Source organism: Capricornis sumatraensis, chromosome 6 (genome assembly GCF_032405125.1).
Source record: "Capricornis sumatraensis isolate serow.1 chromosome 6, serow.2, whole genome shotgun sequence".
Lineage (NCBI taxonomy): Eukaryota > Metazoa > Chordata > Mammalia > Artiodactyla > Bovidae > Capricornis > Capricornis sumatraensis.
In genome coordinates this window covers 90760151-90773937 of record NC_091074.1, presented here as the reverse complement: position 1 = coordinate 90773937, position 13787 = coordinate 90760151, and the positions used below count along the sequence as shown (strand labels likewise).

The 13787-nt window shown below is 43.4% G+C and overlaps 1 protein-coding gene across 1 annotated transcript in view; it reads left to right on the top strand.

Annotated features, from left to right (window-relative positions):
- Nucleotides 1–13787, top strand: part of FANCC (FA complementation group C) — a 319894-nt gene that overhangs the window by 267195 nt on the left and 38912 nt on the right. The window contains exon 8 of the mRNA XM_068974480.1: nucleotides 12242–12398. Coding sequence (XP_068830581.1) covers nucleotides 12242–12398 — 157 coding nt within the window. The remainder of the gene's footprint in view (nucleotides 1–12241; nucleotides 12399–13787) is intronic.

Below are 13787 nucleotides of genomic sequence, written 5' to 3'. Positions count from 1 at the left end.
CAGGCTTTTTTGTCTAGTTGTGGTGCATAGGGACTACCCTCTAGTTGTGGTTCTCAGGTTTCTCATCTCAATGGCTTCTCTTGCTGCTGAGCACAGGCTCTAGAGTACATGGGATTCAGGATTTTCAGCTCCTGGACTCTAGAGCACAGGCTCAATAGTTGTGGCATGGGCTTAGTTGCTCTGCACCACGTGAGAGCCTCCCAGATCAGGGATTGGACCCTATCTCCTGCATTGGAAGGTGGATTCTTTACCACTGAGCCACTGGGGAAGCCCTTAATTTCATTCATTTTTTTTTTTTTTAATGAAATGTTATAACCTAGGAATTTGTTAAGGTAAGATTTAGAAAGAAAAAGAAAACTTTAAAGAAAAGTTAAATCATTTGATGCTTTAAAAAAGGGTCAGAACATAATTTTCATGGTTAAAAGCATGGAGTCTTTTTTCTATCTACTCTAAGCTTATTTCAAAATTTATCCAAGAGTCTGAACCTTCTGAGGAGTCTGATCATTTATCTTTGTTATTTATCTGTCAGATGTTGGATGATAATTGACCCGGAAGTCTGTATAATGCAGTAAGTGTTCTCCACATGCAGGTGCCCATCACATCGTTCGCCTGAGCGTACACTGTAGGTTCCAGTGGCTCACCCCACCAAATGGCATTCTTCACCCTCCAAAGCAATTTTTGAAAGTATTTACTTTTAAGCAAAATGCTCTTTGCCTTTCACCTTGGTAGCTATATTTCTGATTTGTTTAGTAATGCATTTTATTGTCACATATGGTCTTAACAACCTGTATTTCCAGTGTTACTTTTTCAACTAGAGCTAAATTAAAGGGAACAAGAAGGAGAATGCTCCTTGGCATCCTCTGCAAAACTGTGTGAAGCTGCTCCAGAACTTACTGGTGGGGAGGTGACCCGCTTCGAGACTAGCCACCCTTCCTCCACCCACAGTGCTCAGATGGAAAGCTGAGGGCAGCAGCTCCATGAGTAGGCCTGGACTCCTTGCTGTTTATTTTGCTTGTGATAGCATGTTCTCCCTCAGCAACTAATAAAATTTATTTAGTTTGGAAAATTATGTCTGCTAATCCATAGGGGACAGACCATCCAGAAATGCTGGGTGGTCTTCAACTTGCCCAGTTCCTATGGCCTCAGCTCAGCAAGTTCCCCAAACAGTGGCGTCAGGCCTGGAGCCTTTCCATGGACACTTTCCCATAGACGCAGCGTCCCAGCCACATGTTGACACAGGGAGGCTGATTCAAATTACCACCCTGCACTCATACCCCCTTTCCTTCAGCCCCTTGAAGAGTTCCCCACATGGGCTGAATAGTCATTTAGAAACCATGTACTTTCTTTGACCAAGGTGCCCTGCCCTGTTTTTAGCCTTCCAACTATTTGCTTACCACAATCACCAGTGGAATTTCATCTGGTTTACAATTGGCTGGGTGTCTTTGGCCTTGGCCTCCAAATACAGTCGTGTATTTCCAGAAATGGACAGCCCGTCTTCTTTTAAACAGCAGATGATTGCTCCTCTCTGTCGTTTAGATAACCTAGAGGAAATTTATAATTTCTTGGCCTAAAAGCCAAGCCTGACTTCTTAAATCTATCCCTGGGGTTGCCATAATAGCCACCTGCAGGGTGCACATTGCATAAAACCTTTCTGGGAGGGCTACTGCAATCCTGTCATAAATCTGTGGAGTACAAGTAATTCTGCATGACATGTCCTTTAAGATAAGCCTAAATCCATTGCTTCAATAATGTTGAGAAGTTTGATGACTAGGTGGAAAATTTTTTCTACATACCAGAATGAATGAGCCAGTGAACAAATGAAAGAGTGAGTGTGTGACTGGCCAGACAACTAACCTCATGGGGTAGCTGTGCGTGTTAAAGAGGGTAACCATACAATTATCAATTGTAGTCTGGAACACTTGTGCGAGTTAAAAGAGGTGTCATAATTATGGTAGGATGACCTGTCCCAGGCACACTGAAACATATTTAAATGACTCCGGTGCCTATAGGGGACTTCCTAGGTGGCTCAGACAGTAAAGAATCCACCTACAATCCGGAAGACTGGTGTTCAGTCCCTGGATCGGGAAGATCTAAAGAAGGGAATGGCTACCCACTCCAGTATTCTAGCCTGGAGAATTCCATGGACAAAGGAGCCTGGCGGTCTATAGTCCATGGGGTTGCAAAGAGTTGGACACAACTGAGTGACTAACACTTTCACTTTCAGTGCCTATAGAATGTTTAGCGTGATGCCTGGTACTTAAAACACTCAGTGACTGTTAGCTTGTTGCTGTTATTATTGTTGTTGTTAACTTTAAATAATAATTATTTTATTTTTTATAATGTTTTATTAGGTTTTTTCAAGCTTATATCTTTTCCTGCTAATCAAATTATCACTGAACTAAGGCCAGGTGTAAATAAATTTCCAATGCTGAAAAAGCTAATACAGCCTCCAATGGTGCTTAATAAGAAAAAAATAAATTACAAGAAAAGGCCATCTTCAGCCAAGTTTCTAGTTTTGTGGATTTTTCTTTTTTTTCAGCTCCGATAAGAAAAACCCGGCTTTCAGAATTGCCAGAATTCTCTGGCAGCCCAGTGGTTAGGACTTGGCACTTTCTTTGTTGGGGCCTGGGTTCAATCCTGGTCAAGGAACTAAGATCCTGCACGATGCACAGCACAGCCAAAAACAGAAAGAAAGAAAAATCAGGCTTTAAATATTGTCAGTATAGGTGAATGTCTAAACAAAGCAAAGCTAGTGCAATACCAAGGACAAAAACGTTAGCAGAGCAGTTGTAGTAACTAGTACTCCCATTTCTCTCTCTCCTCATATCCCCTTCTTTAAATTTTTTACCTTACTAAGATATGATCACAAAATTATTTGTTGAAAAAGTTTACTTTTCAAGTAAAAACCTGCTGATACTGATTTGTAATAGACATGCCAGTGTGTTTGGATTTGGATATTTCCTTTGATTGGTGTTGCTGCCCTTTGCATTGAGAAGTGACTTCTCTGCACATATAAGTGATAATGATGGCACAGCTTCTTCAAATTTGATGTACTTCTCCGATCAGGTTGTCATGGAAATACATCTTTGAAATGTAATAGAGAATATTCTTTCCAGTTCCTTGGGATTAAGTAGTTCTCCAGAAGAGTTGGTCTTAATTTTTGTGGGCTCCTCCGGCAACCCACGCAGCCCTTGATCTCTTTCTGGTTTGGAAAGGGGGAGCCTGCCTGCATTTGTCTCAAGTGGGGAGGCTCCCTCCCCTCCTCTGCCTCTCAGATAGCATTAGAACATGTACTTCACCTCTCAAGGGCCTTATTGGCAAAGAATTGAGTTCCACATTCTGGTTTTTGTATTGAAGCTATACAAAAACATTTAGGACTTCCCTGGTAGGTAAGAATCTGCCTGCCAATGCAGGGGACATGGGCTCAATCCCTGGTCAGAAAGAAGATTCCACATGCCACGGGGCAACTAAGCCTGCCTACCACAACTACTGGAGCCTGCCCACTCCAGGGCCTCTGCTCTGCAGCAAGAGAAGCCACCACAGTGAGAAGCCTGTGCACCACAGTGAAGAGTAGCCCCCACTCGCTGCAACTAGAGGAAAGCCCATGCACAGCAGCGAAGACCCAGGGCAGCCAAAGATTAATTGATTAATTAATAATAAAACCATTTGGAGCCAAAATTATTTAATAAGTGGCTCGACCAGTTTCTTTACCTACTTCCTCATTTGTGGAGAGGATGGGACATACAACTACCTCACTAAATTGAATATTTGGGGTAACAAAGTTCAGTTTTTAAATGTCCAAGAGGCAATTGTCAGAAGAATCTTGATATATTGCATGAGATGTTGGACAGGGCAGAGTGTTCTTGTCCAGGCCTCTCCTGCCCAGTGTCAGAAATTGTTATTTAGAGGCAGATATTCTATATGAAAGTGCAGACTGGGAGCCTACTTCTTGGTATGTTGCAGGAGAAAATTATAATGTGTTCCATGTACGTCCCTATCATTTTCCTAAACCATAGCTATAATGCCTAAAACTTCCTGTGATTATTAGGTAGGAATTTTGGAGAGCCAAGGTTTTAATCATAACCTGTTTTTCTTGAATTTGTCATTTGATCAGTATCCAAGTTAGATAGCTAAAACAAGTACAGAAAGTAGGAAAAGGACAGCCTTAGAGTTTCTGTAACTAACACATGGTGAGTAGAATGAAATTTTTCCATCTCCCTAAAAGTATTTTTTTCTTTTTTTCTTTTATTGGCTTTTTAAAATCTCCACAGAAATACATACGTTTTATCAGGTCAGGTCAAACAATGTAGAAGTATACGCAGAAAATGTCAATTACCCCTCTCCTTACCACCCTCCAGTCCTTCTCGTAAGCATACCTTATACTCTTATAAACATTAGAAATCTACATGAAACGATTTTCTCTTCTTTTTAAATTAGCTTTTTTAAAAAAAAAAATTAAAAAGGAGAAACAGCATCACATCATACACATGACCCTGGAACCAGGTTTTTTAACCAACAAATCTTGTGTATCCCTCAAAGGGTATAGATCTAACTCATTATAAAGTAGAAACATATATCCTGATATGAACGGATCTTAATCTGTTTAGCTCTTTGCCAGTGTGTGTGTGTGTGTGTGTGTGTGTGTGTGTGTTCAGTCGTTCAGTCATGTCCAACTCTTTGTGACCCCATGGACTGGCCAGGCTTCTCTATCCATGGAATTTTCCAGGCAAGAATACAGCCATTTCCTACTGCATGGGATCTTCCTGACCCAGGGATCAAACCTGCGCCTCTTGTGTCTCCTGCATTGGCAGGTGGATTCTTTACCACTGCACCACCTGGTAAGCCCTATTTTCCAGTGGATGCATTCAAATTGTTTCTAATTTTCTGTTTATAATATTGCTACGTAAATACTTTCTAGCTAGTGCTTTTATTTCTGCCAGGAAGATTCATAAAAGTATGGTTATGACAGCCAGGAATATGTGTATTTTGCAGTTTATTAGGCAGTATCACATGACTTAACCAAAAGGATGAACCTATTCCCTGTCCTACATCTAAGAACACCAGTCACTTATACCTACCTTTGCACTGGATGTTGTCATTCATCTAAACATTAGCTGATGTGAACACAAAAACTAATACCTCCTTGATATGTTAGTTTACCTTTCTTTACTATTAATAAGATTGAAAATCGACATATTTGGGGGGCATTTGCATTTCTTCTTTTATAATTTGCCTTTTTTCCTGGTTTCATTGAGATATAATTTCTATATAATATAACTTTTAATTTCAGAACCAACCTGGTACAAATTTAGAACATTGTATGTAATACCAATATGTTGGTCCAACCAAATTCTGTTATGCAGTATTTTAAGATCATATCACTTTGGTGATTTCTTCATCCAAGATCAGTTATTAAGAGTTAACGCTTTGATGTTTTAGAGAAAAGTAGATTTTTTTTTGTTAATATGTGATCATGTACTCCAGTGTTCAGTTCAGTTCAGTTGCTCAGTTGTGTTTGACTCTTTGCAACCCCATGAACCACAGCACGCCAGGCCTCCCTGTCCATCACCAACTCCTGGAGTCCATCCAAACCCATGTCCATCTCGTCAGTGATGCCATCCAACCATCTCATCCTCTGTTGTCCCCTTCTCCTCCTGCCATCAATCTTTCCCAGCATCAGGGTCTTTTCAGATGAGTCAGCTCTTTGCATCAGGTGGCCAAAGTATTGGAGTTTCAGCTTCAACATCAGTCCTTCCAGTGAACACCCAGGACTGATATCCTTTAGGATGGGACTGGTTGGATCTCCTTGCAGTCCCAGGGATTCTCAAGAGTCTTCTCCAAAACCACAGTTCAAAAGCATCAATTCTTCAGTGCTCAGCATTCTTAATAGTCCAACTCTCACATCCATACATGACCACTGAAAAAACCATAGGCTTGACTAGATGGACCTTTGTTGCAAAGTAATGTCTCTGCTTTTTAATATGCTGTCTAGGTTTATTTTAGGGGGCTTCAGAATCACTGCAGATGGTGATTGTACCATGAAATTAAAAGACGCTTGCTCCTTGGAAGAAAAGTTATGACCAACCTGCTGCTGCTGCTGCTAAGTCGCTTCAGTCATGTCCGACTCTGTGATACCCCACAGACAGCAGCCCACCAGGCTCCTCTGTCCACAAGATTCTCTAGGCAAGAATACTGGAGTGGGTTACCATTTCCTTCTCTGATGACCAACCTAGACAGCATAAAAAGCAGAGACATTACTTTGCCAACAAATGTCCATCTAGTAAAAGATATGGTTTTTCCAGTAGTCATGTGTGGATGTGAGAGTTGGACTATAAAGAAAGCTGAGAGCCGAAGAATTGATGCTTTTGAACTGTGGTGTTGGAGAAGGCTCTTAAGAATCCTTGGACTGTAAGGAGATCCAACCAGTCCATCCTAAAGGAAATCAGTCCTAAATATTTATTGGAAGGACGGATGCTGAAGCTGAAACTCCAATACTTTGGCCACCTGATGTGAAGAACTGACTCATTGGAAAAGACCCTTATGCTGGGAAAGATTGAAGGCGGGAGGAGAAGGGGACAACAGAGGATGAGATGGTTGGATGGCATCACCAACTTGATGGACATGAATTTGAATAAGCTCCAGGAGTTGGTGATAGACAGGGAAGCCTGGCGTGCTGCAGTCCATGGGGTCACAAAGAGTCGGACATGACTGAGCAACTGAACTGAACTAGGTTGGTCATAACTTTTCTTCCAAGGAGCAAGCATCTTTTAATTTCATGGCTGCAGTCACCATCTGCAGTGACTTTGGAGCCCCCAAAAATAAAATATCTCACTGTTTCCATTGTTTCCCCATCTATTTGCCATGAAGTGATGGGACCAGATGCCATGATCTTAGTTTTCTGAATGTTGAGTATTAAGCCAACTTTTTCACTCTCTTTCATTTTCATCAAGAGGCTCTTTAGTTCTTTGCTTTCTGCCATAAGGGTGGTATCATCTGCATATCTGAGGTTATTGATATTTCTCCCATCATTCTTGATTACAGCTTGTGCTTCATCCAGCCCAACACTTCACATTATGTTCTCTGCATATAAGTTAAATAAGCAGGGTGACAATATATAACCTTGATGTACTCCTTTCCCTATTTGGAACCAGTCTGTTGTTCTGTGTCTAGTTCTAACTGTTGCTTCTTGACCTGCATACAGATTTCTCAAGAGGAAGGTCAGGTGTTCTGATATTCCTATCTCTTGAAGAATTTTCCACAGTTTTTTGTGATCCGCACAGTCAAAGGCTTTGGCATAGTCAATAAAGTAGAAGTAGATGGTAAATTTTTTCTGGAACTCTCTTGCTTTTTCTATGATCCAATGAATGTTGGCAATTTTATCTCTGGTTCTTTTCTGCCTTTTCTAAATCCAGCTTGAACATCTGGAAGTTCACGGTTCACATCTTGTTGAAGTCTGGCTTGGAGAATTTTGAGCATTACTTCGCTAGCATGTGATGGGATGAGTGCAATTGTGCAGTAGTTTGAGCATTCTTTGGCATTGCCTTTCTTTGGGATTGGAATGAAAATTGACCTTTTCCAGTCCGGTGGCCACTGCTGAGTTTTCCAAATTTGCTGGCATATTAAGTGCAGCACTTTCACAGCATCATCTTTTAGAATTTGAAATAGCTCAACTGGAATTCCATCACCTCCACTAGCTTTGTTCATAGGGGTGTTTCCTAAGGCCCACTTGACTTCACATTCCAGGATGTCTGGCTCTAGGTGGGTGATCACACCATCGTGGTTAGTAGAATATTACTCAGCTATACAAAAAAAGAACAAATTTGAGTCAGTTCTAGTGAGGTGGATGAACCTAGAGTCTTTATACCAAGTGAAATAAGTCAGAAAGAGAAAAACAAATGTCATATATTAACACATAGATATGGAATCTGGAAAATGGTACTAATGAACTTATTTGCAGGGAAGGAATAGAGGCACAAGTATAGAGGATGGACTTGTGGACCCAGTGGGGGTGAGAGAAAGTGGGACAAATGGAGAAAGTAGCATCAGCATATGTACACTATCATGTGTGAAATGGATAGCTGGTGAGAAGTTGCTTTTTAACACAGGGAGCCCAGTCTGGCGCTCTGTGATGACCTAGATGGGTGGGATGGAAATTGGAGGGGGGGCTCAAGCAGGAGGGGATAAGTGTGTAGTTGTGGCTGATATGTGTTGTTGTGCAGCAGAAGCCAAACAACATTGTAAAAATTTAAAAATAAAAAAAGATGATTTAAATACTGAACATGGATCCATAAATTTAATCATTTACAGCAGTTTGTAGAGTGTGCTTGGAATCATGAGTAATTAAAAAAATTGTTAACATATACATTTTTCAAACTGTGTCTGAGAATAGAACAAAAATTACGCACTTGGTACTTGGTATAGAACTTACACAACTCTCATGTAAATTTGTAACTAAGCAGTATTTTTTAGTTCAGATATTCACTGGAACTACCATTCAGCTGCCTTTTATATTTGTTCATATCCATCTACTGTTCATCATTCTCAACATTTCCTGCCTCTCTGCCCTCGGCACTGCCCAGCCATTGCGACCTCATGGTATTAATAGAAATCACATTTGTGCATGCTCCTGCTCAGAGGGCTTAGCAGTGGGGCTATCTCTGATGAACTCTCACTGCAGTGAGACACTTTTCTAATGAGGTACATACTTATTTCAGTAGATCCTTTTAGAAAGGCAAGGTGTGATTAGAGCAGGTCAAGGGATGTCCCTGTTACTTGGGAAGGGAGGAGGAATTCTTCCTTCTGTACCTCAGAACCTCCCGCCTCCCAGGGGCTTTCTGGCTCTAAGACAGAGGCTATCCACACCCTCCCCCTACTCCCAAGGGGTGTTCTTTCTCAAGAAAGCTGAACAGAAATCCCTTCCCAGGAGTCTGTCAATGTGGCTAAAATTGGCTGATAGCCTGAACTTTGGAAAAACTTCCTTAGACACTGAAGGAAGAGAAAACAGGCTCTAGGCATCTAACTCACTCAGGAAAACTGTCTGCTCTCACCAACCCCGTGTCAGGCTCCAAACTGAAGCAACACCCTCCACTCTCCTGCCTGCAGAGTAGAGAGGCTTAGGTATAACCTGAGGCACAGGACCAGCTCCAACATCAGACCTGCTGGGTTTAATCAGGGCTGTGAGACCTTGGTCCCTCTCCAGCCTCAAAAGATAAGGGTAATAATGGTACCTGTTTTGTAGGATTGTTATGGGAATGAAAACACAAGTAAAATGCTTAGCATTGTTCGAGGTGACAAAACAGTGTTAGTGGCTCAGTCATGTCCGACTCTCTGTGACCCCATGGACTGTAGCTTGCTAAGCTTCTCTGTCCATGGAATTCTCCAGGCAAGGATACTGGAGTGGCTCGCCATTCCCTTCTCCAGGTTTACTCTGCCTTAATAAATGGCAGCTACTGGTCTTACAGATGACTCAGAGGGTAAAGACTCCACCTGCAATACAGCAGACACAGGAGACACAGGTTCAGTCCCTGGGTCGAGCAGATCCCTTGGAGGTGGAAATGGCAACCCTCTCCAGTATTCTTGCCTGGGAAACCCCATGGACAGAGGAGCCTGGCAGGCTGCAGTCCATGAAGTCGCAGAGAGTCAGACCCAACTGAACACGTGGCGCATACACACGTGCTGGTCCTTCAGCGTCTCCCACGCTGCATCTGGCCCATCAGTATTCAGCCTGAAACACCACCTGTCAGGAGCACACCAGGCCACCAGCCCTGTGTGGCTTCCTATTGTCAGTCACTCCCAGCATAGTCGTCCCTCTGAAGACCAGTCTGCAGTGCTGACTGCACTTCCACTCCTGTCTTCATTGACTTGCCAGCTTCCATCACCCCATCCAACCCTCAACCTGCTGAAACTCCTGAGGCACAGGCCTGGGCCCTCTTTTCACCCTGCTCAGACTTCCGTCCTTTGGAGTTCTCCTTCATTTCCACACTGCTCCATGCCAACTGACAGCTCCCGAATATAGATCTTCAGCCCAGACCTCTCCCCAGAACACTTCCAACTTGGATATTCAAGGGCCTGTTTCATATCTCTGTTGGACTGTGCCTCAGACATTTTAAACTCACATACCCCAAACTGAGCTCTTAGTAAACCCTTCACCAATTTTTTCTTCCATTCTTTCCATTGAGTAAATGGTATGTCTGTCCATCTTGTAGCTCAAGAAACTTGGGACAGTTTTGATTCCCACCTCATGTTCACCCCCTCATCAAATTCATCACCAATGTCTCTTGATATTACTGCTAAAATGCATTTCACTCCTTCCCCGGTGCCACCCAGGTCAAGCTCCCTCTTGAATTTTGTACCCACTCAGCACTCAGGTCTCCATGCAGTGGTCAGAGTGATCTTTGAAATGTAAATCGGCTCCTGGCACTCCTCTGTTTAAAACCTTCTGGGCCAGAATAAAATACCAGACGCTGGCCTTGCCCTTGGTCCTGCACAGCCTCATCACCAGCCGCCTCACCTTTGCTGTCTTCATCTGACACGGCTGCAGCGCCCCCTTCGGAGGCCTCCTCCCACCGCCCTCCATGTTGCCTGCCCCACCACGCTGTGCGTGCTGCACGCTGTCTCTTCACTTGTGTCCAGCTCTGTGAGAGCCAATGGATGGTAGCCCACCAGGCTCCTCTGTCCCTGGGATTCTCCAGGCAAGAATACTGGAGTGGGTTGTCATGCCCTCCCCCAGGGGATCTTCCCAACCCAGGGATCGAACCCATGTCTCCCACAGCTCCTGCAATGCAGGTGGATTCTTTATCGCTAAGCCACCACGGAATCCCTCCCACCAGGCTGATCTCCAGCTAAACTCAACTGGAGAGGTTGTCTGTGACCACCTGGTCTCACCTGGGCCCCTCCTGATACTCTGTCCTTCCTTGGCCTGTCCTTTTCCTTCACTGTCTGATATATGTGTATGGGTCAGAGTGAGGGGGAGTCCGAAAGAAGGTCAGATGAGGGCCGAGCCTCCCTCCCTTTCTCCTGCCCTACTGCCTGCTCTGGTGGACAGACCCTGAAACTCCTCAGCTTCTTCTAGTCTTGCCTCAGTGTTGATCTTGGACAAGGTCTACAAGAGTTATGCCAAGGGAGAAGAGAAAAAGAAACTACTAGCAATTCCTACCCTGTGTCTTTGCCTATTCACTTCTTGCCCCTATCCCTAATTCCTGGGCTTCATGCCAGCCCTGCAGAGAAATGGCCCAGAAGTGATGGTGAAGGGAAAGACACTGGAGGGGTTGTTGGGTAATGGGAAACATTTGTGCCCCCACTTTTGTTTGTCTTATTAAAAGCAGTAAACATCTTTAGCAGAACCTGGAAGGTGCTGCAGGTGAAAGGGCAGGAGGCCTTGGAAAAGCAGGGCCAAGAGAAGAAGAACAAGTCTCACCAGGCCCAAGTAGGCCCAGTGTTAACAGGGAAGAGCGCCCTCCCCACCCCCGACTGTGGCTCAGAGTTGACGGATGCCCCCTCGTGTTCCCTCCCAGGAAAAGCAGAGCCCCTGATTCACTGACCTGACATAGGAGGAAGCTCCAAATATATTTTCCTATAGAAATGTAACTACACTTAGTGGTAAGTCTGTAGAGTATCATGTTGGGGATCAACTATGGATCAGCCAGGCCATAATCACCTTTTATGATATTATTACTAAAGAAAGATTTCAAGAGATTTATACAGTAGTGAAATATTTACTATGTGCAAAGAACTGTGCTTATCATTGTACATTGTTATTATTGCATTTGATCCTTCTTACAACACTAGGAGGGAGGTAGGCCCATTTTACAGGTGAGTAAACTGAGGTTTAGAGGTTAAGTAACTTTTCTAAGGTCATACAGTGAGTAGGTGGTGGCTCTAGGACTCAAACCCAAGTTTGATTTCACATGTTAAACCACTGTGAAATGTCAAACATAGCTATTTCTTAAATTAGGAACTATGTTTGCCTGAATATCTCAAAGCCCTTTTCCATCAACATATTTTTTTATCGTTCTCTTTATATCATCACTATATATTTGTTTGTCCTTTTTGAAAACACTTTTTTTTCCTTTGGTCAAAATAAGTTACTTGGTAAATATTCATTTGATATTATAAATATTAACTGCTATTGTGGCCATGATGAAGAAAAAAAAGATTTGTATTTGTTATTGCATTTTGATATCTTAATCTTTTTTTCAGAGACTCATTTATATTTAAAGTTTTGTTTATTTCTTTCTGAAAGGAAGAAGATTTCTCTCCCCAAGTCAGCTATACTCTGCCTCTGGCTTCGGCACCTTCCCAGCCTTGAAAATACAATGCTTCATCTTTTTGAAAAGCTCATCTCCAGTGAGAGAAATTCTCTGAGAAGGATCGAATGCTTTATGAAAGAGTCATTGCTGGTATGTGCTGGGTTTTGATGATGAGAAAAATCCTTAAGGAAGATGCTGCATCTTCTTTCTTTTAATCAGCAAAAGGAGAAAATGTAAACAAATGAGCAGTTGGCACCTTTTAAAATCATCATCTGTCTACATTTTATTTTTGAAATACCTAATGTCTGAGGCTTTTCTCCTTGTGTTAAAAATAGGGCAAGGGAATTCCCTAGCAGTGCAGTGGTTAGGACTCGGTGCTTTCACTGCCTCAGGCCTGGATTCGGCCCCTGGATAAGGAACTAAGGTAATGTAAGCTGAGTGGCACAGCCAGGGAAAAAAAAGTTTATCCCTATGACTTCCCCGGTGGCTCAGACGGTAAAGCATCTGCCTACATTGTGGGAGACCTGGGTTTGATCCCTGGGTCACGAAGATTCCCCTGGAGAAGGAAATAACAACCCACTCCAGTACTCTTGCCTGGAAAATCCCATGGACAGAGGAGCCTGGTAGGCTACAGTCCATGGGGTCGCAAAGAGTTGGACATGATTGAGGGACTTCACTTCACTTCATGCCTTATATTGCACATTCACAAGAATTGACATTTGGCCAACAAATTTCTCATTTCCGGCTTCCTTGGTGACTCAGATGGTGAAGCATCTGCCTGCAATGCAGGAGACCTGGGTTCAGTCCCTGGGTTGGAAAGATCCCCTGGAGAAGGGAATGGGAACCCACTCTAGTAGTCCACCCTGGAGAATTCCATGGACAGAGGAGACTGGCAGGCTACAGTCCATGGGGTCGCAGAAGCCTCTGACAGCACTGAGCACACACAGCACACACCTTGTGAACAATGTGCTGTGCATTCTCCAAGCAGGAGTGCTGGAGTGGGTTGCAGCGCCCCCATCCAGGGGATTTTCCCAACCCAGGGATTGAACCCAGATCTCTCGCATTGCATCCTTTACCAGCTGAGCCACCATGGAAGCCCCTATCAACAACAGGAGAAATCAATTAACAAAGAAAATCATTCAAAAAAATAAACTTCTAATCCTTCACTGGAGGAAAAACCAAATACTTAAAAGATACAAAATGACACCCCCAGAAAAATGGGTAAAACAACAAAGTAACTACAAAGAATTCTGTCAGTTATTTTGGTGTCAGGCTGCCATCCTCGAACCCCCACCTCTATGCAGGGGCTGCCCAGTCTCCCCCCTACTCAGAACTTCTCAGGCCTGGGCAGTGCGGTGCTCAGTGGGCCAAATGGGCCCCATTGCCTAATCCAGTGTCAGGGGCCCAGGCTAGCAGGGTGTCCTCAGAACCTGACCGATCTGGTGTTTTCCCTCTGTGGGAGGCATCTCTGGAATTTATGTGCATTTTTGTAAGAGTCGGAGTAAAGACCAAAGCACTCTGAATAAACAATTAAAGCTC